At 43.7% G+C, this 27978-nt stretch overlaps 1 protein-coding gene across 1 annotated transcript in view; it reads right to left on the bottom strand.

The window, feature by feature from the left end:
* Positions 1-27978, bottom strand: part of DNTT (DNA nucleotidylexotransferase) — a 114651-nt gene that overhangs the window by 26557 nt on the left and 60116 nt on the right. Inside the window, exon 3 of the mRNA XM_040322156.1 lies at positions 13045-13161. Coding sequence (XP_040178090.1) covers positions 13045-13161 — 117 coding nt within the window. The remainder of the gene's footprint in view (positions 1-13044; positions 13162-27978) is intronic.

Below are 27978 nucleotides of genomic sequence, written 5' to 3'. Positions count from 1 at the left end.
ATAAGAGATCGTCTACCCGCTTCTATATTGCTACTTCCAGGTTTTATTTCACAGCTTTAAATCAGTTTTAACCAGCTAAAACTCCTGCATATACCTAGCTGGGTTTGTAACAGCTATCAGGCTAGAGTACAAGTTCAGTGATTAGCTGCTCCTGGACCCGTAGGACAGAGACTGGCATGAATTTATACATTTCTGCATATATCACAAAGGCCCATAGCTCCAAACATAACCTCATTTTGAGGGATTGTTCAATTATAGAACTTCTCTATTCTGTTATTTTAATTTGTTTTACTTCTATTTGGCTTGATGTACAGACCTCTATGTTAGGCCTCGTACACACGGACGGACTGTCTGCTGAAAACGGTCCGCCGGACCGCTTTTTAGCGGACATGTCCGCTCGGAGATTTCTGTCTGATGGTTGTACACACCATCAGACAGAAATCGGCGCGGACACGATATGCGGTGACGTGGCCACGTCGTCGCCGCGACGATGACGTGGCGACGTGCGCGGCCCTGGAAGGTCAATGCTTCCACGCATGCGTCGAATCACTTCGACGCATGCGAGGGCTTTCGGTCGAGCGGACATGTCTGGTGAGTCTGTACAGACGACCGAACATGTCCGACGTACAGGCTTCCAGCGCACATGTTTCTTAGCATGCTAAGAAACATTTGTCCGCTGGAAATCTGTCCGATCCGCCGGAAAATTGTCCGGTCGGACGTACAGACGACCGAACATGTCCGCTGAAACTGGTCTGCGGACTAGTTTCAGCAGACATGTTCGGTCGTGTGTACGGGGCCTTAGATGTAATATTTAATTAAAGTGTTTTGCTGCATTAAACTTTTCATTCAAACTTTAAATGATTGGATCTGCAATTTTAAAATGTTTAACCAATCATTCTTTGCCATTTTAAGATGTGTAACCAATCGTTCTTGGCCAATTGATTGATCACGGTCTGCATAACTAGGGGTGTGTCCTTTGCCTACATACTTTGTGCTAAAAAGTGTCCCTCTCTCTGAATTTAGAAAGTTGGGAGATATGCATAGCTTAGAGTGACCGGGCCTCCCACATATGCTATTTAAAGTCAGTGATAGCGCTTAGATTGTACAAGGGTAGTGCTGGGTGATTTGAATGGAGTGTTTCCGAGCTTCTCCGAGTGTCTCCAAGTGTCTCTGAGCGTCACCAGTGCCCTCGCACTGCTGGCCAAATGCCGTTCTGCACACATGCCTAAATCTTGCTCGTCTTGCAAGGCAATGCTCAGAAAGCGGGTCAGAATTAAGAATTGTTTGTTTTTGCAAAATGCTCATAAACTGCGTTACTCGCAATCCGAGGTTCCACTGTATTTCGCTGAATTTATATGGGGCTCAGGTAAATATTAGGGGGCTGCTGCACACAGAAGGCTTGTTATCGTAATGCATATGTAGTACACTCAAGTTAGGTAGGTGCTAGAGTAATGTCGCGTACACACGATCATTTTTCGGCATTAAAAAAATGTTGTTTTAAAAAAATGTCATTTAAAATGATCGTGTGTGGGCTTCACATAATTTTTCGGGTTCTGAAAAACGACAATTTTTTTTCGAACATGCTGCATTTTTTAACGACGTTTTAAACAATGTCATTTTTCGGGTTGTAAAAAATGATCGTGTGTGGGCTAAAACGACGTTAAAAACCCGCGCATGCTCAGAAGCAAGTTATGGGACAGGAGCGATCGTTCTGGTAAAACTACCGTTCATAATGGAGTAAGCACATTCATCACGCTGTAACAAACAGAAAAGCGTGAATCGTCTTTTACCAACGCGGAATCAGCCCCAAGGGTGACGTCATCCGCATGGAACTTCCCCTTTATAGTGTCGTCGTACGTGTTGTACGTCACCGCGCTTTGCTAGAGCATTTATTTAAACCAGGGGTCTCAAACTGGCGGCCCTCCAGCTGTTGCGAAACTACAAGTCCCATGAGGCATTGCAAGGCTGACAGTTACAACCATGACTCCCACAGGCAGAGGCATGATGGGACTTGTAGTTTCACAACATCTGGAGGGCCACCAGTTTGAGACGCCTGATTTAAACTGATGGTGTGTGGGCAACATTGTTTTAATGATGAAGTTGTAAAAACTTTGTTTTTTCTAAATGCCGAAAAAAATGATCGTGTGTACGCGGAATAAGGATTTTTGAATAGCATTACTTAAATTTAGGCAGGCCTGACTGGTCGCCAGGCCTGTTTGTTTTGAGGCTGGCAGTGGCTCAGAATAGCAGCTGGTCATTTACAGGCAGCATCACTGAGACCTCCACCTTCTTTCTGGAAGATTCTGGAAATTGGGGTATTCTAAGGAGCCCCGACCAATCCCCAACCTGGATTGGCAGGGGGCAGGCCTCCTTAAATACTCAGGGTTAGCCCAGCTGGGGAGGAGTTGTCGGGTGGAAGAGGTGGAGTAAGAGAGTGCTGAGGCTGTCAGAGCTCCCCAGTCTGGGCGGTTACCTTGGGACTGGGTGCAGTCGGGACCCCTTTCAAGAACACGTGAAAAGGTCCTGGACTAGAGGCACAAGAGAGAGCAAGGAGAGGATAGCCTAACCACTTTGTGCTAGCTGTCCCTGAAGAGATGGAGAGATGGAGTGTATATAGTAATCCCAAGCAAGTTTTGACAATTCTAAAGGGCATCCCATATTTCCCTTGCCTCATCCAAGTTCAATCCCCTCAATGAAACAAAAAAAAACATTGTGTTTTTTTCAAAAATTATGCTCTTTTTTTGTTTATAGCGCAAAAAAATAAAAAGAGGTAATCATTTACCACCAAAAGAAAGCTCTATTTGATGGGAAAAAGGGACGTCAATTTTGTTTGGGTACAGCATTGCACAACCGTGCAATTGTCAGTTAAAGCGACGTAGTGCCGAATCGCAAAAAATGGCCCGGTCATTGGGCAGCCAATTCTTCCAGGGCTGAAGTTGTTAACTTTCATGTCAAAATCGTAGTCACAAACCAATGAAATACAACTTAATTCTGTCAATACCTTACATGTCTGTACAAGTACAGTATGTGCTGAGATACACACACACACGTTCGAAACATGTACATACATGTAGGCAAGGAAAGACAAAACACTGTAATTTACAACAGTATGAGTAATAGAAAACTGATATACCTCAATACCATCAATACCATCTGGCCACTGAGATGTGATATGTGAAGGAGAACAGAAGCAGCCGCCATGATAAGGTTTAATCTCTTGTAATCTTTTTGCCAAGGGCCAGAAAGCAGGCAGTGCAGATGAATCAGAAATTATGGACAGTGAGCAGAACAGCTGTGGAGCATACTGTTCCTCTCAAAACAGTTACAAAAGACAAAAAAAATGTATATAAACTATATAGATACCATTATAAAATGTTTCGCTTGGCTTGGAAAGGAAGGAGAATTTAATTACTAGACCAGAGAACTGTGCTTGCATCCAGAATTTGTTTTTGCTTAAATTTACTTTAGAATTGTCCCGATACCACATTTTTTCAAGTACTCGCCGATACCGATTACCGATACTTTTTTTGGCACTGATTAAGCATTACTGATAGGTGGCACACACTGATGGCTGGGCACTGATAGGTGGCACTGGATGGCACTGAGTGATGAGCACTGATAGGTGGCACACTGATGGCTGGGCACTGATCGGTGGCACGCACTAATGGCTGGCACTGATAGGTGGCACTAACTGACTGGCACTGAGTGATGAGCACTGATAGGTGGCACACACTGATGGCTGGGCACTGATAGGTGGCACTGGCTGGCACTGAGTGATGAGCATTGATAGGTGGCACACTGATGGCTGGGCACTGATGGGTGGCACTGGCTGGCACTGAGTGATGAGCATTCATAGGTGGCAAGCACTGATGGCTGGCAGTGGTACTGGCTGGATGGGCACTGGCTGGATGGCACTTATGGGCACAAGAGTATATATTTTTATATGCTGCCTCTGCAACGCCCATCTTGGTACACCCTGCACTCAGCCTCAATAAAGTAGCAACGGACATCTTGTTACACCCAGCCCGAACCACATGGGCTGGGTGTAACAAGATGTCCACTGCTAGAATACTGTGGCCGAGTGCAGGGTGTAAAAAGATGGGCGTCTGGATTTTCAAAGCACTGACTGTGTAACGGCAACACGGAGCGTCACTTCTGTTACCGAATGTGACGGCTCCGGTCGCCGATAGATGATGCGGCTGCCCCCTGCAAGCTTACCCGCCCGAGGACTCGCTCACCGCACCGTTCTGCTCTCCACCCCGGAATCCGCCCTGCTCTCCGCCCTCTGCTCGCTGACTCAGAGCGCGGACTTCCTCTCTCCCATTCCAGGTATCGGCAAAGGCATCAGGAGCATTTGCGCGAGTACAAGTACTCGCGCAAATGCTCGGTATCGGTCCCGATACTGATACTAGTATTGGGGAAAACCTAGATGGCACCATTGGGTTGAGTCATTCTTTGTCTTCATATAGTACCTTTTAAACCCAATTGGTTAAACTTCTCCCTCCATATTTTATGTCTGACAAAATGAATGTCAAATTTTAAATAATATTAAACCCAAAGCAAAAATATTAGAATATATTGCAGGTTACCATCCCTTAGGCCCCATACACACGAGAGGATTTATCCGCAGATACGGTCCAGCGGACCGTTTCCACGGATAAATCCTCTCAAAGATTTCCGCTGATTTCGATGGGATGGAGTGTACACACCATCGCATTGAAATCCGCGCGGAAATCCTCTGCCGATGACGTGTCGCGCCGTCGCCGCGATTATGACGCGGCGACGGGCGCGACGCTGTCATATAAGGAATTCCACGCATGCGTCAAATCATTACGACGCGTGCGGGGAATCCCTTTGGACGAATGGATCCGGTAAGTCTGTACAGACGAGCGGATCCATCCGTTGGAATGGATTCCAGCAGATGGATATGTTGTGCAGCACAGCAAATATCCGATCTGCTGGAATCCATCCCAGAGGAGATTTCTCCGCGGAAACAGATCCGCTGGCGTGTACACACCATAGGATCTATCCGCAGAAACCCATTTGCTGGGATTTATCTGCGGATGGATTCTATCGTGTGTACGGGGCCTTAGATGTGGTGGCTGCATTATTTATTTATTATGCTTTTTTCCCCACAGGTTCTACATATGGTCCCCATAGTGGAATACTTTCCCAGGGGGGTATCTGACCATTCTCCGTTGGTTGCCTATCTTGTTACTCGTCCGGTCTCTTCCCTGCCCAGGGCCCCAGGGAAATTGAATGCCTTCTGGCTAAAGCTGTTTACATCCCACGAACGCGTAGTGTACCAGATAGAGCAAAACTTTTTAGAAAACCGAGGTAGCGCTGATCTGACAGTGGGCTGGGATGCCTTCTAAGGCTTGTTTGAGGGGCACATTTATTAATGAAATTACGTCCATCAAACGCAATTCGTCTGCTCTTTTAGAGCAGGTTGAAGACAAGATGAGGCAGTTGGAACTTACATTCATACTAGACCCCACAGATTCAGCGAGGAAGGCATGGATCTCGGGCCAGGATTCCCTGGACCGGTTGAGAGCCTCCGCCGCGGAACGGAAGCGATTGTTCACCAAGCAGGCCTAATATGAGGAGGGGGAGAAGACTGTCCGCCTTTTGGCCAGAATTGCCAGGTCTCAGCAGGCGTCCCCCGCCATAAGAGCAATCAGTGGCTCTCAGGGATATCTGGTGAATGACCCAGAGCTGATTATAGCAGAATTAGGGGTTTGAGCAGAATGCGATAAGCACGGAGGGATTATGAGCAGACTGATTACTTCACTGGTTGCATGCTGTGCCAAGTTGCTGCTAACAAAGCAAACATAATATTGGCATGCATTAGAAAGGGGATTAAGCGATAATTCTCCCACTCTACAAGACTTTGGTCTGGCCTCATCTAAAGTATGCTGTCTAGTTCTGGGCACCGGTCCTCAGGTCCTATATATAATGCACCAAAATGCATAAAAAATTATACACAAAACTGCATTATGTGTTACCGCAATGTAACTGTGTGAATCTGGCCTTAATGTATGTCCAGTAAAAATAAAAATATTACCAGCTTTGTTGAACCAAGGTAAGCAAGGCTCTAGCCCTACTACAGGGAACCTTTTAATGAGAAAACTGACTATAAGCCTTTCATTTTCACCTCACTCCATAATTTACATTGGCTTTTTTTGGCACCACATTGGTATTATTTCCTACTTATTTTTTAAATGTTGCTCTTACAATTTATAATGTGCTTTTAGGTCTATCACCTACAGCTTTCTCCTACACTTCCTGCAGGCCTGTCATTGTTATAGCGACATGCGAGAGGCCTTTGAATTCGATAGAAAACTGCTATATCCTATGACACCACTGTAAAACATTCAGATCCCAGAGAGAGAATAGTGCATCATTAACTACTGATGTTATGAAAGGGTTCTGTCAACTCTACAGGTAAGTATTCCATTATAAAATAATCTAAAGATGATGTTTCACCACATCTTTGTTTTGTTGAGTTTATACAGTACAGTAATGGAAATGATTATTTGCTAAGCTTTCCGAATATTACACAGAAGTGATTTGCTGAAATGCAATTTTTTTTTTCCATTTTATGCAATTTACACTCTCTCGCTTTTTGTATCATTTATGGTTGGTCCCGCCAAAAAAATAAATAAGGGATTCCACTATACTAAAGTAATAGATGACAGTTATGTATTAATTAAAGTGATTCAGTGAGGGAGAGTTGTCGAGCAACATATCGAAATCAGAAGCATTTCTAGTACATTAAGACCCCATTTAGACCCCCTTTGCTGTGTGATGTGCAATCCACATTCGTATTGCGCACACGGTTTAGTACAGAAACCATAGCTCCAGTAATACTGAAATTAAGCATTGACATTGAAAATTCAACACATCTAAAATCATTGCATACATGAGAAGGAGATATACGTGTGAACATGTTAACGGGAAAAATAGGTATTAGGGGGGTCTCTGCACCCCGCATGGCATTTTACACGGTAGACACCGGTATTATGAAAAAATAAGAAAAGGAGTGGCCCGACGGTCACTCAAAGGGAAAGGGTAGCATAAAAGAAAAAGAAAGAAAGTGGAAGAAAAAAAAAGGGCCTACTAACCATCTGTTTTAACCCCCAAATAGACATGCAAATTTTAAATGTGACAGCAGCTGTGGGAGAAAAACCCCCACCTGCTGTCACAGCCGAAGGTGCTCTGGGGGTATATGATTGCCAACATGATATCTGTTACACCCTAATACGGTACCTTGAAAAATATTCATACCCATTGAAATTTTCCCCCTTTTCATGTTACAATCAAAAGCATATGTGATAGACCAACACAAAGTGGCACATAATTGATAAGTGGAAGGAAAATGATAAATGGTTTTCAAAATGTTTTAAAAAATAATTATCTGAAAAGTGTGGCATGCATTTGTATTCAGCCCCCCCCCCTCCAATACTTTGTAGAACCACCTTTCACTGCAATTACAGCTGCAAGTCTTTTTGGGGATGTCTCTACCAGCTTTGCACATCTAGAATGGGACTTTTTTGCATATTCTTCTTTGCAAAATTGCTCAAGTTCTGTCAGATTGGATGGACAAGAATTTTCTGGTCTTGCCACAGATTCTCAATTGGATTTAGGTCTGGACTTTGACTGGGCCCTTCTAACACATGAATATGCTTTGATCTAAACAATTTCATTGTAACTCTGGCTGTATGATTAGGGTCGTTGTCCTGCTGGAAGGTGAACCTCCACCCTAGTCTAAGTCTCTTGCAGACTCTAATGCCCTGTACACACGATCGGTCAATCCGATGAGAACGGTCTGATGGATTTTTCCATCAGTTAACCGATGAAGCTGACTGATGATTAGTCGTGCCTACACACCATCAGTTAAAAAAACGATCGTGTCAGAACGCAGTGACGTAAAACACAACAACGTGCTGAAAAAAATGAAGTTCATTGCTTTCAAGCATGCGTCAACTTGATTCTGAGCATGCATGGATTTTTAACCGATTTACGTGCCTACAGACGATTGTTTTTTGTCTATTGGTTAGGTATCCATCGGTTAATTTTAAAACAAGTTTAAGATTTTTTAACCGATGGATAAATAACCGATGGGGCCTACACATGATCAGTTTGGTCTGATGAAAACGGTCCATCAGACCGTTCTCATTGGATTGACCGATCGTGTGTACGCGGCATAACAGGTTTTCTTCTAAGATTGCCCTGTATTTGGCTCCATCCATCTTCCCATCAACTCTGACCAGATTTCCTGTCCCTGCTGAAGAAAACCATCCCTACAACATGATGCTGCCACCACCATGTTTCAGGGTGGGGATGGTGTGTTCAGGGTGATGTGCATTGTTGGTTTTCCGCCACACATACCGTTTTGCTTTTAGGCCAAAAGTTAAATTTTAGTCTCATCTGACGAGAGCCTTTTCATCCACATGTTTGCTGTGTCCCCCACATGGCTTCTCGCAAGCTACAAACAGGACTTCTTATGGCTTTCTTTCAACAATGGTTTTCATCTTGCCACTCTTCCATAAAGGCCAGATTTGTAGAGTGCACAAATAATAGTCGTCCTGTGGACAGATTCTCCTACCTAAGCTGTGGATCTCTGCAGCTCCTCCAGAGTTACAATGAGCCTCTTGGCTGCTTCTCTGATTAATGCTCTCCTTGCCCGGCCTGTCACTTTAGGTGGACCGCCATGTCTTGGTAGGTTTGCATGCTTTCCATTTACAGATGATGAATTGAACAGTGCTCTGTAAGATGTTCAAAGCTTGGGATATTTTTTTTATAATCTAACCCTGCTTTAAACTTCTCCACAACTTTACCCCTGACCTATCTGGTGTGTTTCTTGGCCTTTGTGATGCTGTTTGTTCACTAAGATTATCTAACAAACCTCTGAGGGCTTGACAGAACTGCTGTATTTATACTAAGATTAAATTACACACAGGTGGACTCTATTTACTAATTACTTCTGAAGGCAATGGGTTCCATTTGATTTTAGTTGGGGGTATCAGAGTAAAGGGGGCTGAATACAAATGCACGCCACACTTTTCAAATATTTGTTTGTAAAAAATGTTATAAACCATTTATCAATTTTCCTTTCACATCACAATTATGTGCCACTTTGTGTTGGTCTATCACAGAAAAAATAAATAAAATACATTTACATTTTTGGTTGAAACATGACCAAATGTCAAGAGGTATGAATACTTTTTCAAGGCACTGTATCTTTTAAGCAAATGTATTCCCAATTTTTTGTTCCCACACTGTCAAGAACATGTGGCTCATTCCCCTTCTTCCATGTGGCAGTGCTAGCCAGTTAATAGCCCTGTTTAAGCTGTGACAAATTGGTGTGGAGCTTACATAGGTCTATCTTCCCTAGGTCCCAGCAGCCGAACAGAGCAGCTCTGGAGCAAGAAAAGTTATGTCCTGCTGGAGAGAGGGAAAGTTAAAAGGATGGTCAAAGGAAGTGACCACTCAAAAACATACCTGTTATTAGTAATAATATATTATAATATAATAATTGTGGCAAAGATTCAACAAAGTGTTGGAAACATTCCTCTGAGATTTTGGTCCGTATTGACATGATAACATCACGCAGTTGCTGCAGATTTGTCGTCTGCACATCCATGATGCAAATTCCCCCCTTCCACCACATCCCAAAGGTGCTCTTTTGGATTGAGATCTGGTGACTGTGGAGGCCATTGGAGTACATTGTCCTGTTCAAGAAGCCAGTTTGAGATTATTTGAGCTTTGTGACATGGTGCATTATCCTGCTGGAAGTAGCCATCAGAAGATAAAGGGATGGACATTGGAAGCAACAATACTCCGGTAGGCTGTGGCATCTAAATGATGCTCAATTGGTACCAAGGCGCCCAAAGTGTGCCAAGAAAATATCCCCCACATCATTACACCACTACCAGCCTTAACAGTTGATACAAGGCAGGATGGATCCACGCTTTCATGTGGTTTATGCCAAATTCTGACCCTACCATGTGAATGTTACAGCTGTCCAATTTTGGTGAGCCTGTGCAAATTGTTGTTAAAGGAACACTAAAGGTTTGTTTTTCATTAGATCAATTGATAGCTATAAGCTAGAGCATTTATCACTTACCTCGTTTTTCCTTTTGACCTCCAAAATACAGTAATCCAGGTTTGAAAATGCCATTTCCTGTCTCTCCTCTTCTTGCTTTCCACCAGCATCTGAGCTGTTTTGCATGGTGGAAAGCAGAATGTGCTCACCCCCTCCCTATGACTACAGCCCTGTGTGAAGATGCTCTCTTATCCCTCACAGGCATGGAGGCTAAGCCTAATGGAAACTGTAGTTCCCATTAGGCCGTGATGTAGCAAGAATGAATGCGCACCGCAAACCAGGAAGTCAGTGAGAATAATGATTCAGGAGTGACGGAGGTGAATAAAACTGCTCGATTTCAACAAGTATCAAACTAGTTATAATGCAAAACATAACTTTTTACTTTATCAGCTACTGTCAGACTTTAATTTAAGAGGAAAATATTTTTGTCTTTACAACCCCTTTAAGGTTAAAAAAAGATTTCAGCAAGCCTCATGGCAGTTTTTTTTTTCTAACCACAAGATAGCAGTAGTTTTGTTATTCAATATCCTCCAGGCCTGGCTACTTGGCTGCGGTTACATTTATCAGGTATTATTAATATTGTTCCTAGTGTTTTCAATATTATTGAATATTATTATTATTATTGTTGTTAGTAGAAGTAGTAGTAGGGGTATTATATAACCATTAGGCTACTTTCACACTGGGGCATTTTAGCACTACAAATAGCACATGTAAGGCGTCTGAAAAATGCCTCCCCAGTGTGAAAGCCCGAGTGCCAACAAGATGCTGCCTCCCATGCCTCCCCAGTGTGAAAGCCCGAGTGCCAACAAGATGCTGCCTCCCATGCCTCCCCAGTGTGAAAGCCCGAGTGCCAACAAGATGCTGCCTCCCATGCCTCCCCAGTGTGAAAGCCAGAGTGTCCCAAACTGCCCCAAAGCTGCTGCTTGCAGGACTTTTTCTAACTTTCACACTGGGGCGGTGCACTTGCCGGATGTTAGAAAAAGTCCTGCAAGCAGCATCTTTTGGACAGTTTGGAAGCACTATATACAGCGCTCCTAAACCGCCCCTACCCATTAAAATGAATGGGCAGTGCTGCAAAACGGGTGCTGTTAATCCTTTCTTCGGCCACTAGTGGGAGTTAAAAGCGCTCCACTAGCGGCTGAAAAGTGTCGCTAAAATGACAGTAAAGCATCGCTAAAACTAGAGGCGCTTTACTGCTAATGCCGGCGGGCTTTCAGTGCGAAAGTAGCATTACGGTTCAAGGGACCGCGTAAATCTAAGCGGGCGTAGCGTATCGTAGTTACGCTATGCCGCCGCACCTTAGAGAGGCAAGTGCTGTATTCACAAAGCACTTGCGTCTAAAGTTACGACGGCGTAGCGTAAATGTGCTGGCGTAAGCGCGCCTAAATCAAATGAGGAACAGGGGGGCGTGTTTTATGTAAACTAATCATGACCCCACGTAAATGACGCTTTTTTCGAACGGCGCATACGCGCGCATGCTCAGTATCACGTCGAATTTTCAAATTAAATTACGCCCGCTCAATGCCTAGTCGACGTGAACGTAACTTAGGTCCAGCCCCATTTACGGACGACTTACACAAGCAACGTAAAACACGACGCTGTTCGTACGTTTCCGACATCCATACCTAACATGACTTACCCCTGCTTTATGAGGGGTAACTTTATGCTGGCGTATGTCTTACGTAAACGACGTATCTTGCTATGCCGGGCGCACGTACGATTGTGAATCGGTGTATCTAGCTCATTAGCATATTCGACGCGGAAATCTACGGAAGCGCCACCTAGCGGCCAGCGTAAATATGCACCCTAAGATACGACGAATTTATGCGTAACTGATTCTAAGAATCAGCCGCATAGATACGACAGCTCTCATTCGGACTTACGACGGCATACATGGGGCTACGCCGTCGTAAGTCCTTTGAGAATCTGGGCCTATGTATTTAGTTCCTCCAATTTCTCTTACTTCTACTTCTGTAGAACAGTTTTTCAAAGGTTGGCTGAGTACATATTCATTGATAGTACATTCTGTCTTCAACAAGGAAGCGCTGCACCTTTCAAATATTGTCTGTCATACGCCAACACAAAGCATTTAATGTGCAATTGGCTAATAAACTAGACCGCTTTAGGTATATGTACACAAAGTACTAGAAAATAAGAAAATTGCACTTGTCCCCATAAATCTGTTTTTATTTGCGGAGCAAGTCATGCATGCTGTGACCTCAATATCCCACTATGCAGAGCGTGTCCCAGCTTTGCATAGCAAGCATAAACGACTTAGCTACAAGCCTTGCCAAGCGTCGAACACTGGGGCACCTTAAAGAAGTAATCTCTGAGATTATCCACAGCTGAACCATTGCCTTCTCCGAGAACTCAATAACAGTAAAATGAGTCGGAGAGCTGCAGTAAGTATATGTTTGACAAGAAAATGCATTTGATGTTTCTAGAGTGGAACATCACCTATGGATCTAAAGCGCATCTGAATGTGGCGGAGACACCGGGGGGAACAAAAACAGGAGGATATTATCGCTCTTTGGTTTGAATTTGAATGTCGTTTAGAAAGTGGATGTGTTGAAAGCAAGTATACCCAGATTAAAGCAAAGTGATGATCAAGTCAACTTTCACATTTTCGTGATTGTGAAATAATCCTTTTAAAAATACATGTTGCATTCAACATGAAAAATAGCCTGTAGTGGAAGAATACAGAAATGATTTTCGCTATTGATTCCTGAGTGTTTGGAAAAATCTCTGCAATTAACTTGACTCTTTTTGTCACTGCAAGCCTTGCTTGCCGCTGAGACGAGATTCAAAAATCGCAAAGAAATTCCCTTTTCACCGCCATAAAACTGACCCTAGAGTTTGCTTTCTTCCGCGCTACTGCCTGGTGTATCATTATTTTAGCAAGTGGTTTTGATGCCTATGTAGCCAGTAATTATTACCGTGAATATTCGGTTGATGTCCTGAAGCGGCGTCCGTCTCTGACACGCATATGGAGACACACGGACACATGATGAAGAGACTGGCGTATTGAAACTGGCAGGGCAATCTTCTTGCACCTGAAGTGAAAAATACATACAAGGACAACAGCAATGTTAGATAAATCAAATATTTCTAACAAACCCCCCCCCCACCACCCACAACCCCGTTCTTTTTAGAGAAACTCACAAACGTCTGTTTTACGCCGAGGGCAGAATGCACAAATCTGTAAAAAGAATATCCTCCAATTATGATCCCTGTGGTCTGAGGAGGTTTGCAATTGTGTGCAATTAACTTCACATGTGCAAAAGAACAATCAGCTCTGATTGCCCTTAGTATATTTATGTTGCAGCTTTTGAAAGGTGAAGTGCCGGATGAGAAGACGCGAAGTCTAATGCATGTAAAAAAATAATAATTCAGTGTTATTTTTATTTTTTCCAGAATGAAATAATCATGCCCAGTAAATAATAAGTTAAAGGAGTTGTAAAGGTTTGTTTTTTTAATTTCTAAATAGGTTCCTTTAAGATGCATTGTTGGTTCACTTACCTTTTCCTTCGATTTCCCTTCTAAATTTTTTTTTCTTTGTCTGAATTTCTCACTTCCTGTTTCTCCTCAGTAAGCTTGCCCCCATCATCCGAGCCGTTCTGGCTGGGGGTTAGTCAGCAAGAACAGCTTACTGAGGAGGAACAGAAAGTGAGAAATTCAGACAAAGAAAAAAAACATTTAGAGGGGAAATCGAAGGAAATGTTAGTGAACCAACAATGCACTAGCTTAAAGGAACCTATTTAGAAAATAAAAAAACCTTTACAACCCCTTTAAAGTGCATTTAAACTCAAAAACAAAAACATGGACTATGCTGCAGTTTACTAGTTCCCATATTTGGTGTCAACATTAGTGTTATTTTTTTCAGGTTTTCTTATTTCTTTTATATTCACCTGGCGATCATGCCCTAGGACAGTGATGGCGAACCTTTGCACCCCAGATGTTTTGGAACTACATTTCCCATGATGCTCATGCACTCTGCATTGTATTTGAGCATCATGGGAAATTAAGTTCCAAAACATCTGGGGTGCCAAAGTTCGCCATCACTGCCCTAGGACTTCCTGTCCACACTTCCTGTCCCAGGTGACAACACTCACTGTACTGTATAGAGGAGTGCCACTGGTATGATCTGCACGTAGGGCTCTTTCTGAAAGGCTGTAAGCTTACTGCCTTCGTAAAACATTCCTTGGTGGATTGGTTTTTGGATGGAGCTAGTACCACTTTTTTTCCAATTGCAGAATGGCAATTATACATGGTAAGAACGTGCCACAACTGCATACCAAGCAATTGGCTTGTGGTTGCAGTAGTGCTCCATTGATGTCAATGGGCAGGTTTGAAAGGCAGTGCCACCTGTCAAATACTTTGCCTTTCGGTCACGGCATATGTACAGTCCTTTCAAGCTGTAATGTTAGAACTACAATGGATGGTTGGGGGGCACCCCAATAGATACACATGCATTTAATGGATTAATTAATGGCTGTGTTAATTGATGTTTTTAACATTTGTCTTGCATCCAGATTCATAGCCAAATTTATGTCATAGAAATATATTTTTAATCAAATAGATTTTGTACTGACAGGCTTAATTTTCCTGGTCTTATGCAGGGTATACTATACCTTCAGGCTGAACGAAAAAAAATAAAAGCAGATTTCCCCATCCACACAGGTAAGGATGCTATGCCAGTGGCGGCTGGTGCTTAAATTCTTTTGGGGGCACAAACAAACTTAAAAAATGTAGAAAGAAAAAACATTAATTGCAGCCACTGTGCCCATTAAATGCAGCCACTGTTCAAAATGCTGCCAGTGTGCCCATCAAATGTCAGTATGCCCATTAAATACTGCCAGTGTGACCCCCGCCCGCTCGCTATCTGCCCGGCAGTTGCCCTGTCTCTGTGGGGCATCGGGTGACGGCAACAAGCAGGGTCCTTCATGCGTCTCTTGCCTCATCTCCAGTGCTCTCCTTCTGCTAGGCATCCAATAGCGGCACCTGTCGTTTCAGCCAATCAGGTGACAGGTAACAGACCCGAGCACCTGAATAGTTATTCGCTTTCCTAACACAGCTGAGTGGACTGGGAGCGCAGCATTTGGCACAGAGCACAGAGCAAGGTCCATAAAGACATGAATGAGTGAGTTTGGGGTGGAGGAACTTGACTGGCCTGCACAGAGTCCTAACCTCAACCTAATAGAACACCTTTTGGATGAATTAGAGCGGAGACTGTGAGCAAGGCTTTCTCATCCAACATCAGTGCCTGATCTCACAAATGCACTTCTGAAAGAATGGTCACACATTCCCATAGACACACTCCTAAACCTTGTGGACAGCCGTTCGAGAAAAGTTGAAGCTGCAAAGGGTGGGCCAACTCAATTTTGAAGCCTACAGACTAAGAATGGGATGCCATTAAAGTTTATGTGCGTGTAAAGGCAGGTGTCCCAATACTTTTGGTAATATAGTGTATTTTCAAGCATATACCAGTCACAAATCAAATCTTGCAGGTTACAGGACTATACAAAGATTAAAATGGTTAAAAAGTAACTGGACTTTTGTTGAGAAAAATAACATTGCCCTCTGAGTGATCTACGCACATTGCAAGGATTTTGCCAAACTTTTTTTTTGAAGATTCCAATCATTTGTTATTCTCAAGAAATAGGTGCTTGTTTGTCTGTGTCTGTGTGTAAAATTAATGTGTCTCAGAGTGATTTCATAATTTTCAATCAGCTGCTGGTGGCCCCTTCTAATGAAGAAAATTGCATCTCTTTAGACGTGATTGCCTATCGCAGGGGTTGCAAACTCAATTTCATTGTGGGCCGCATCAGCATTATGATTGCCGTAAAAAAGGGCCGGTTGTATCTGTAAAATTAGATGTCAAGCGCATCCCCTCCCCTTTACATTAGATGTCAAGAGCCACCCCACCATCAGAAGTTGAGTCCCCCACCCTCCCTTACATCACATTGCACCCCCATTTCCTTATGCTGCTGCTGGGAAGAAGCTGGATGCATTGCTTGAAAGCAGAAAGTACAGGGTCTGGAGGAGGATCAGAGGAGGGCTGGAGCTCTCCTGCAGCTGCGGGAGAGGTGCGAGGGCCACATGAAATGGGCTGGAGGACCTTGTGTTTGACACCTGTGGCCTATCGGGAATATCTCACCAAAAATTGCATTTTTGTTGCAGGGGATGCCAAAAATCTAACTTGTATCTTAGTGCAGACTTCTGGAAAAATTAGTAAGCCAATCACACAAGCAAGAAATGAAATTCCCGAGGGGGAGTTTTGTACACAGAGGGGCAGATCCACAAAGAAGTTACGCTGGCGTATCTATTGATACGCCGCGTAACTTCTAATTTGCTCCCGCGTATCTTTGTTTTGTATCCACAAAACCAGATACGCCTGAAGCTATGCTAGATCCGACTGGCGTACGTCTTAGTACGCCGTCGGATCTAAGATGCATATTTACGCTGGCCGCTAGGTGGCGCTTCCGTCGATTTCTGCGTCGTGTATGCAAATTAGCTAGAAACGGCGATCCACGAACGTACGTCCGGCCGGCGAATTTTTTTACGTAGTTTCCTTAAAAAAAAAAAATCGGCGTATAGGTACCCCTGCTATATGAGGCGTATCCTATGTTAAGTATGGCCATCGTTCCCGCGTTGAATTTTTAATTGTTTACGTTGTTTGCGTAAGTCGTTCGGGAATAGGGCTTTGCGTAGAATGACGTTCACGTCGTAAGCATTTGCTTGTTGCGGGTTCATTTCGAGCATGCGCACTGGGATACCCCCACGGACGGCGCATGCGCCGTTCAGAAAAAACGTCATTTACGTCGGGTCAAGTAAAATTAACATAAAACACGCCCACATCTTTAACATTTGAATTCCGCGCCCTTACGCCGGCAGAATTACGCTACGCCGCCGTAACTTTAGAGGCAAGTGCTTTGTGAATACAGCACTTGCCTCTCAAAGTTGCGGCAGCATAGCGTTATTACGATACGCTACACCGGAATAAAAATACGATACACTACGTGGATCTGGCCCAGAATGCCTCCAGGTAGTCATATTGCATTGGATTTTACAGAAAATTACAGTGCTGCAGATTGAAAAGAATAGGTAGTTTTAATACCATTATATTTAAAAATAACTTTAGTTGCAATTGTATTATATGTTGTATTGCTATATATTTTTTTTTTTATTTGCAATTTTTTTTTTACTCAGAGAAAGTGGAGTTACCCTCTAAGTTATAGAACACACCGTGACATCAGACCACATGGCGCTGCTAGAAAACTGAAATTTAAAAAATCTGATTATGTTACACTGTCAACTACTGGTTTGGGCCCTACGTGGAATATGCGACCAGATATGTAACCCAAACTGACATCCCACCATATGGCATTGCCAAGGGTCCAAATTGACTTTTTCCAAGCTGTCGGGTGACAAAGGAACAAATTGAATCCATAAATCATTGTAATCTTGATTCAAGATACATTTTGTTTTCTGCAAATTTTGATGAAAGTCAAGTTAATCATGCTGAAAATCAGGACGTTAGTACTCTTTTGCACATAATAACAGGCAAATAACAAAGACTCCTAAAGGAGCACTTGAGATCTGAGTAATATACGTATTACTCATGGCTACATGTCGCCTCTGTCCATATTCAGCAATGAAAATTCAGCAAGAATTAAGTAAAAATAAATAAGGTACCTATTCAGAGGAAACTGATTAAAATTATAACTCATCTAACCTTCAGAAATAACAACTTGCTGAACACTAATGGCCGATCATGTGCCTGTAAATAAATGTGACCTTTAAAAAAAGAAGACTAATTTCAAATAGTGCATTTGTATTCTGGATAGTCCAGGTCGAAGCTGGAGATCAAAGTCATAAAAGAAAACTAAAAAAGGGACTACTCTGTAAATTGCATAAAAGATGTCCATGTAAAAGAAGAAAAAGGGATTTATACTTGTTGGCTATATAGATTTTATATTTTGGGGTTCACCCTTTCAGCAGGTTAGTGTAAACCACCTTCTGTGAGAGAGCAATGTCAGTGGTTCAGGGACACCGAATAGGGTGATACCGGCACAAGCTGTTAAACAATAATGCTTAACGGCTTGCCGACCAGCCGCCGTCGTTATACTGCAACAGGTCAGCACAATCCCGCGAGCCATCGTAGCTGTACGTTGGCTCCCTTAAGCGGGATACCGCCGCCCAGAGGGGGTGCTGATGCTCGTGGCCGGCCGTCGCAATGATCGCAGGCCACACGCGATCACGGCACGAGAGGCAGAACAGAGAGGCTATAACTTTTGCGCAAACCAATCAAAATATGCTTTTTGCGCTTTTTATTACCACAAATATGTAGAAGAATACATATCGGCCTAAACTGAAAAAAAAATTCACTTTAAAAAAAAAATGGGGATATTTATTACAACAAACAGTACAAAATATTGTGTTTTTTTCCAAATTGTCGCTCTTTTTTTGTTTATAGCGCAAGAAAATTAAATCGCAGAGATGATCAAATGCCACCAAAAGAAAGCTCTGTTTGTGGGAAAAAAAGGACGTAAATTTTGCTTGGGTACAGCGTCGCACGACCACACAATTGTCAGTTAAAACGATGCAGTGACGAACCGCAAAAAATGGCCTGGTCATTGGGCAGCCAAATCTTCCGGGGGTGAAGTGGTTAAATAATATCTATAGATCTTAAAGGAGAAACCGCATAAAATTGAACATGGTAATAAAAAACACCACGTTAGCGGTGCCTTTTTTATTACCATGTTAAATTTTATGTGGTTTCCAAACACTGGTAATCTTACCATGTCCTATTAATGAGTAGTTGTGCTAAAAATATGCACTGTCACAGTATAAATGACACTGTTAGGGAAGGGGTTAACACCATGGGCGATCAAAGGGTTAAGTGTGTCCCTGGGAGGTGCTTACTAACTGTGTGGGGGACGGATACACAGGAGCAAAAGAGAGATCTGTGTTTCAGCTTAGCTGAAACATAGATCTCTCTTTTGCTCCCTGACAGATCAGAGGTTTGCTTTGTGGTAAAGGTAAGTTTTCCAATATCTCTGCTTAAAGCATATGACACCATAAGATACAGTGGAAATAGAGACTGAAAATCTCATTTTAATTGATTTGAGAACACTGAAAAAGAGAAAAGATTCAGGTGTTGCGCAAGCCTATCTGATTGTGCGTTTTCTAATTATAGCTGATTTTACTGACCTTACTGTTTTCAATAAAAATACATCTCTGCTACTGCATAGCTCTGAGCACCTTGTTTAAAAGAACTATAATTGTCATGTAATGGAATTTTAATTATATGCTGTTTGAGCCTTCAAACAATATAGAAATGTGATAAGATAATGATAACCTGGCACCCAGTGAAATTCCACTCCATAATCTCCTGCACACATTACGCTAAATCCAGACATCCCAACCTGCAAAAACGAATTTTAGGGAGGTGGTAAACTCATTTCAGGGAGGTGACCCCCCCAATAAAATGCAGCCTTGCCAGCGAAATACAGCCTTACCAGTGCCAATTAAATGCAGCCTGATAAATGCCAATTAAATACAGCTATACCATTGCCCATGAAATGCAGCCTTACCAGTGCCCATGAAATACAGCCTGATCACACAGCCGCTGGGGTTGGACTGCTGGTCTTTGGGTCAAGCTGCTGGGGCCAAGGGTTTGAATGCTGGAGCTGGGCTGCTGGGACCTGGGGTCTGGCTGCTGGTCCTGGGTTTTGGCTGCTAGTCCTGGGTTTTGGCTTCTGTGGCCTAGGGTCTGGCTGCTAAGGCCTGGGGTCCGGCTGCTGGAGCCTGGGGTCCGGCTGCTGGAGCCTGGGGTCCAGCTGCTGGAGCCTGGGATCTTGCTGTTGGGGCCAGCGGTCTGGATGCAGGACCCAGGCTGCTGTTTCTGGGGTTTGGCTGCTGGGGCCTGGGGTCTGGGGACAAGGGTCTGGCTGCTGAAGCCGGGGGTCTGGCTGCTGGAGCCTGAGGGTCTAGCTGTTGGAGCCTGCAGGTCTGGCTGCTGGAGCCTGAGGGTCTGGCTGCTGGGTCCTTGCTGCTGAGACTGTGGCCTGGCTGCTGGGGGCAGGGGTCTGGCTGCTGGTCCTGGGGTCTGGTTGCAATGGGGCCAAGGGTCTGACTGCTGGAGCTGGGCTACTGGTCCTGGGGTCTGGCTGCTGGGGCCGGTGAGCCATCCCAGTCAGAATTCCCCAGAAGAAAGGGGATGGGTGGAGGCAGAGAGAAGCTGAGCGCCGTGATCTGCAGGCTGTAGCAATTAAAAGGAAAAAAAAAAACTTTCCCCAGTCAAGCGGACTCTTTCTCCACTTTCGGGTGCCGCTGCGCAGTAATCACCTGTGCGACAAGTACATGACAGTCCTGATTGATATAGAAGAGACCAGGACTTTCATGTACTTGTCGCACAGGTGATAACTGGGCGGCAGCACCCGAAAGTGGAGAAAGAGTCTGCTTGACTGGGGAAAGTTTATTTTCTTTTCTTTTAATTGCTACAGCATGCAGATCATGGCACTCGGTCTTCTTTCTGCCTCCACCCACCCCTCTTCCTTCCCTGCTGAATCAGCCGGACCCGACCTAAAAAGAAGTACCCATACAGCAGCCATAGCAGGCTGGGGACAACAGTATGGGCTGTCCCCCCCTTAGCCCCAGCTCGCAGCACCTGGGTGCACCCATTCAGGATCAGCCTTGCATCTGCCTATCACTCAGCCACAGACAGAAAACAGAGAAGCCCGAGTGGCCGTACTCCATTCAGCCGCTTGGGCTGCTCTGTCTTCTGTCTGTGGCTGAGTGACAGGCCCAGCCGGGAGATCACCCGGTGCCCGCAAGTGTCCGGGAGCCCACAGCCAAATGCGGGAGACTCCCACGGCTAGCGGAAGACTTGGGATGTCTGGCTAAACCCCCATTCACATGGGTGCCGAGACCTGTAGTGTGTGAACCAGGCATTTGTTTATGCGACTGGAGCAGACTGGACTTGCGTGTAGACATTTAACATTATAGTGTCACAGCAGCTGTATGGACTATCTTCCTAATTTGGCATTTGAAATAAATGCTGCCTTTTTGATATAGTACCCTCCACTAGTTCACTAGTAAACTATAAAGCTAGGTTTAGCTAAGTTGCAGTAGGGTGGATTTGCTGAGATTCACAAACTACTAATAATGATCACCAAGAAGGAAACACCTTAATCAGACTTATCTGTAATAAGGGATTTGATGATGTATGTATATGTTAGCAACATTTTCGAAGAAACTTTCAGTACACATTATTTAATGTATACTATCTTGGGCATTACTTATTTAAAAAATGTCTTCTGTAAGGAAAGATCATTGGTCAGTTGAACAATTTATCCTTTAAGCTTATATTACTTAAAAACTACAAAAAATGCTTAAATACCCAAATGGTTTAATGTATTAGTTTTGTAGGACATTTACACTATAGAATAACTTTTAGGGGTACCTTAAAATGAAACTGCTGGGAGACGTGGTCTGGTTATGGAAGCGTGAAGAGTAGACCAACTTGGCTCCCAGATAAGTCTCACTTATTGTACCCTGTATTGATAGCAAACCCTCATCTGCAGACTGATGACTAAGAAAAAGAAACCCCAAGGGGTCCAATCCCCCTCTAAGACTGCTTTTGTTTGTGACCAACACACCAATTAACAAACCACACCCAAAATGTGTGGATGTGTGGATAACACTCCTGTCCCTTGTATTCTGTGGATAACACTTCTGTTCCCTTCATTATGTACTCCTAGACCCTGCTCTCTGTGTGTTATGTACTCCTGATCTTTGAACACATCCTGGAGTGCTGTTGTCATCGTTGGGTTCAGGATACATAACACAGACTGCAGAACTTCCTAACCCCTTCATTAAAAAAAGTTCCTTACACACTCCTGCTCTATATACAGAATACTGTACATTACATTCTTCTTTTCTATTTTCTCAACATTTGCTGGTTGCCATGCAGTCTCTGACTTTTTTTTAACAAAGTTCTTCTTTAAGGTAGGCTCAGACAAAGCAATCAAATCATATTTTATAGGTGCAAGTTTTGTTTAACCACGCCCCGTAAGCTCCTCCCACTGGTACGACTTTGGCCACACCCACATTGCCGAGGCATGCATAGAGCGCTGCAGGTCACTCCATCCTTCAAGTGTCCCTCATTCTGAAGTTAAAATGTTGGGAGGTATGTATAAACCTAGAGAAAAGCCAAATAATTAACTTGGCTCTGTTGTCTAGCAGAGGTGTTTAAATCTCAGGACTGGAGGATATAAAGACATCTCCCATGCATGTTTTTCAACTGTATTTTAGACGTTTGCCTTGAATTACGTTTTTAGAAAGGTTTATAAAACAAATACGATCTCAAAATGCAGCAGTTTGCTGCCCCTGTAACATTTTTTCTCCTTAAGCCCCAAGCCAATGTGACTTTTTTATACAGGTTTATACCTGCTTATGATGTCATAAAAAACTTTCAATGTGGGATCTGATTTTAACAAATGCAAAGGAAATGGACAAAAGGCTAACATATCCAGAACCAGGGACATGTGACTTCCTGAATGCTTACTGAAATCTAAAGCAAAAAGTATTCCCCAGATATTGTACTACTTCAAAGGGATGAATCTCTGTGGACTGTCCATCAAACTTCGATTATATTCACGTGGCAAAATGTCAGGTTTTTCTCATTTTACCCATCGCTGTCTCTTTGACAAGACAAAAGGCATATTTGAAAAAGTTCAGCCAGTACACTTTTCTGTTCAGTTCAAATTTGGGTTCAGCTGTGTCTAGGCTTTTTCCATTCTGTTTCATTATCACCCTCTCCATTTGAAGCTCTCAGTGATGATGTTCCTTTAATATTGAAGCTTCGGGGGAAATATAGCTTAAAAAAAAAAAAAAAAATCAGAACTTTCTCGGCCTTCATTTTTAATTGAAATGGGCAGCTTGGCTATGGAGCATTATATGTGAAATATTAAAGCACATTTTCACCAACAACCTCATCAGTGTATCTCTCCTGAGATTGTCTTCAGATAGACTGTGCATGATCCGCAGTTACCTGCTGCAACCATTACTGTACTAGAGGGCTTTATCCATGGCTATCATCAAAGCTGGACTAAGGCTAAGGATTGAAAGGGAGAAGCAGATTGTTTAACACTAGGCAACAAGAACAATCGTCACTCCTTTTGAGGAACAAGATGACTAGATCCCACCAGCAGGGCAGGACTTATGGTGGTGGGCTTGAGTCACTTTCGGGCCATACCTTCTATACATTACGAAAATGGGCGTGGTTCACACAAAATATGGGGCGGGGCTCAGAATGGGGTGTGGTTAGAGTCTGAGATGAATGAGGGATGGAGGGAGAAAGAAAGCGGGAGAGAAAGAGAGAAGGAAAGGAGAGAGAGAGAAATGGAGAGACAGCAGGCCCAGATCCTACACCACAATCAAAATATGTGTATCTATCTATTGATCTATCAATTCAACTATCCATCTTAAACATATAACAAGCTCTTTAATGCCTATTTGCTACCCCTGGCACACCAATGACTTTGCCGCCACTAAAATATCCACAACCAATATTTCTTGGTCCGAAAATAAACAAATAGGTAGATTCACACACATTGGCGTCAATTTATGGCGGCCTAGCCTAGCCTTATTAGGCTACACCGCCGTAAATTAGTTAGGCTAGTAGTGATTCACAATCTACTTACCTGCTAATCTACGGCGGTGTAGCCTAAAACGAGCGGGCGTAAGGGCGCCTAATTTAAATGACTTGGAGGGGGGCGTGTTGTATGGAAATGAGGCTTGACCTCACGTTTTTTGACGTTTTTTGACACTGCGCATGCGCCGGGCGACTACATTTCCCAGTGCGCATTGCGGCTAAGTAGGCCGTACGGGCCTATTGATAACTTTAGGCGCCTAAGGCCTTACAGAAACGATGTTAATCGACTGCGGCGGGCTCGCGTTCGTTCGGGAATCGTCGTAAAAGCTAATTTACATAATCTACGCCGGCCGCAATGGAAGTGCCACCTAGCGGTCAGCCAAAACATTGCCATCTAAGATAGGACGGCGCAAGTTAGAGAATACACTTAAACAAACGCCGGCGTAGATTCAGAGTTAGGTCGGCTTATCTACTGATAAGCCGGCCTAACTCTTTGTGAATCTACCTAAAAAGGCCCACTTGTGCACTCACCGGAGTCTTTGGGAAAACGAGAGCTAAATAATAAAAATAATTTATTAGTCATTACAGAAATATTCCCTTTTTCCTATGATTCACGTCCTAGTAATTACCATCTGACCAGCCTAATAAAAACCGTGATAAAACGAAGGTCAACTAGCAGCGACAAGTGTTCATTATACAATAATTACATTGTGATTGTGCAGACAGAGCCTTGAAACTGGTTTACCTTTCAACATGTTCGGCTATTTTCGGAGGCTCAGTTCAGGTTCGAACTGCGCAAGCGCCGCGATGCGCCTGCGCAGTACAGGGGAGTCTTTATCTGCCGAGGGAACTTTTTCGTCAGGACACCGGGGAACTTTTTCGGAAGGACACACGGTCAGCGTCAGACAGTCAATATCTCAGGGCGGGCGCTACCTATTTACATCACGTGTATGGAGAAGGACACAAGGGGGAGGCAAGGGCCCAGAGTACATTGCGGGGGCCCTACGCAGCTTGCATAGCAAGCGTATTGGGCGGATCGACCCTGGGAAGAGCACACACAGAGCGTGCCGTGTTTCAGTGGATGGGAAGCGCATGCGCTGGAGAAATAATCAAAGAAACAAGTAAGGAGACTTTAATGCCGCGTACACACGATCAGTTCGTCTGATGAAAAAGGTCTGATGGACCGTTTTTATCAGACGAACTGATCGTGTGTGGGCCCCATCAGTTTTTATCCATCAGTCAAAAAACTAGGAACTTGTTTTAAAATGATCTGATGGTTAAAAAACGATCGTCTGTGGGTACGTCCATCGGTTAAAAATCCCTGCATGCTCAGAATCAAGTCGATGCATGCTCGGAAGCATTGAACTTCATTTTTCTCAGCACGTCGTTGTGTTTTACGTCACCGCATTCTGAAACAATCGTTTTTTTTAACCGAAGGTGTGTAGGCACGACTGATAATCAGTCAGCTTCATCGGATATCTGATGAAAAAATCCATCAGACCGTTTTCATCAGATGAACTGATCGTGTGTACAGGGCATAACAGGCAGGGGCCCCCTATTGGATGGGACCCATGGGCTCGAAAACGATCGTCCGATGAAGGATCGTATGATATTCAGATCGTGTGTACACTACTTTCGAGAGCCGATCACGACAGTTCATCCGATATTATTCGATCGCACATGCACGAAAATTTTCCACGTGACTTTAATAACCTATTTTATTTTACTAGCAAATATTAAGCGAAAAAATTCATACGATCCGTCGTACGATATTCGGATGGTGTGTACGGGCCATAAAGATCTTAAAAGTTCTTAATGACATTGGCCATATGTTTGGGATCATTGTCCGGCTGCAGAATAAATTTGGGGCCCATCATACACCTCCCTGATGGTATAGTATGATGGACAGTGGTGGCTGGTGCTCAAAATAAAAAATTGCCGCCACTGTGCCCATTAAACGCAGCCACTTTGCCCATTAAACGCAGCCACTGTGCCCATCAAACACCGCCAGTTTGTCCCCTCAAATGCAGCCAGTTTGTCCCCTCAAATGCAGCCAGTTTGTCTCCACTGCTGGATATCTTCCGAAGTCAGAGGGAACTAAGCATTATGCTGCTGCTTCAGCTTTAAAGGGGTTGTAAAGCTTTGTGTTTTTTCACCTTAATGCATTCTATGCAATTCTATGCATTCTATGCATTAAGGTGAAAAAACAATTGCAGTCAGCCCTGAGCCCCCGTTTTACTTACCTGAGCCCTGAATCTCAGCGGGTTCGATCCTGCGTTGCTTTCCCCCAGCTACTTTTGGCTCTTCATTGGATGATCGATAGCAGAGCAGCCATTGGCTCCCGCTGCTGACAATCAAATCAATGACGCAGTGCACCGGAGAGTGGGGCTGAGTCATACACTTGGCGGCTATGGCCGCCGAGTGTATCACACATGAGTGGCCCGCACGGTAACCCCCTCGGGAGAGAGCTTCCCAGATGGGGCCAGATCTTGAGGGGAGAAGCCGCCGTGGGACCCCAGAAGAGGACGTTTAGGGCCATTCTATGCAAAACAAACTGCACAGTGGAGATAAGTATGACACGTTTGTTTAAAATAAAAATAAAAAAAACGAACGTTTAGTAACCCTTTAAGTTTTCATTGGCCTTTGCGTGTGTCATTATGCTTCTGCATAGTGACAGAGTTTGGCTGTTACTCACCCGGTTTTAAGCATCCTACACAGCTGTTTGTTTCAGTTAATGACTGTGGGGTTGATTTAATAAAACTGGAGAGTGCAACATCTGGTGCAGCTGTGCATGGTAGCCAATCAGCTTCTAACTTCTGCTTGTTCAATTAAGCTTTGGCAATAAAACCTGGAAGAAGTTAATTTGTTTCTTTGCAGAGCTGCACTAGATTTTGCACTCTCCAGTGTTAGTAACTCAACCCCAAAGTTTGAACCTACATGAAATTGATGATAATTAGCCCCTGCTTGGTATAATTTATTTAATTATACACCTGACTCTAATCCAGCAAAATCCCTGACATTGAGCAAGTGTAAGAATTTATGCTAATTGAAGACATAAGCTAGTCACACCAAATATTGATTTGATTTAGATTTTTCTTTACTTTTGCATTTCGTAAATTCATAAAAATAAACAATTAAAAAATATATTTTTGAAAGTATTCTTACTTTATAACATTTCTTCACACCTGCCTAAAACTTTTGCAGGGTACTGTAAATACAGCAAGTGCACTCCTCCGCCGGCCAATAGGAGAGAGGTGCGGGGCCTCGCACATGCGCAGTAGGTTTCCCGTCGTGAAGCTAAAAGGCTACACTGCCGGGTTCCCTTACCCACAATGCCGGCGGCAGCACCCGACTGCTGATGGAAACATCAGCTGCAGTGCCGACATTGAGGGACTCAAGGACAGGTAAGTGTTAATTTATTAAAAGCCAGCCGCTGCAGTATGTGTAGCTGCTGGCTTTTATTTTATTTTTTTGTCCGAAACACCGCTTTAAGATTCTGATTCAAACAACAATTTGGTTTTCTGCATATTAACGTTAAACCCAGGAGCACTAAAGAGTTTGCAAAAAAATAAAAAAGTATAATCCATAAATCTATAAAGTATGTCCATATATAAAAAAGGTAATTTAAATACCCTACAGAGTCAAACTATCCTTGAATAATCCATAGTATATTATCATTAGACCAAAAAGCTGGCCAACCTCTGTATTAGATACTGTTAAGCCTCGTACACACGACCGGTTTTCTCGGCAAAAGACAGCAAGAAAACTGCTTCTTGCCGAGATTCCCATTCGTGTGGCATTTTTGGCTTTCAGGTTTCTCGTCAGGAAATCTGGCCAGAATCTCGACAAGAAAAAAAAGAACCTGCTCTCTTTTTTCTCGTCAAGATTCTTGTCGGCCTGTTTCCCGACGAGAAACCAGAGAGTGTGTATACTTACCTGTCGCCGTGGAAACCCGTGCATGCTCGAAATGACTTTGACGCGTGCGCGGTAGCTTCCACGGCATAGGTAGGGTGAAGCAAGATGGTGGCGACGGCATCGAATGTGACGAGCGCATGCTCGTCATACGCGATGACGTCACTGCCTTCTTTCCTTTCAAGAGAACCGCGGTTCTTTTGAAACAAAAGTCTGTACACTCGGGTGGCAAGAGTTTCTCGTCAAGAATCTCGTCAGGGAAAACTATGGGTTTTTCCTGACGAGATTTTCGGTCGTG

This window comes from Rana temporaria, chromosome 8, assembly GCF_905171775.1.
Source record: "Rana temporaria chromosome 8, aRanTem1.1, whole genome shotgun sequence".
NCBI classification, from domain to species: Eukaryota; Metazoa; Chordata; class Amphibia; order Anura; family Ranidae; genus Rana; species Rana temporaria.
This window is presented reverse-complemented; position numbering and strand designations above follow the sequence as displayed.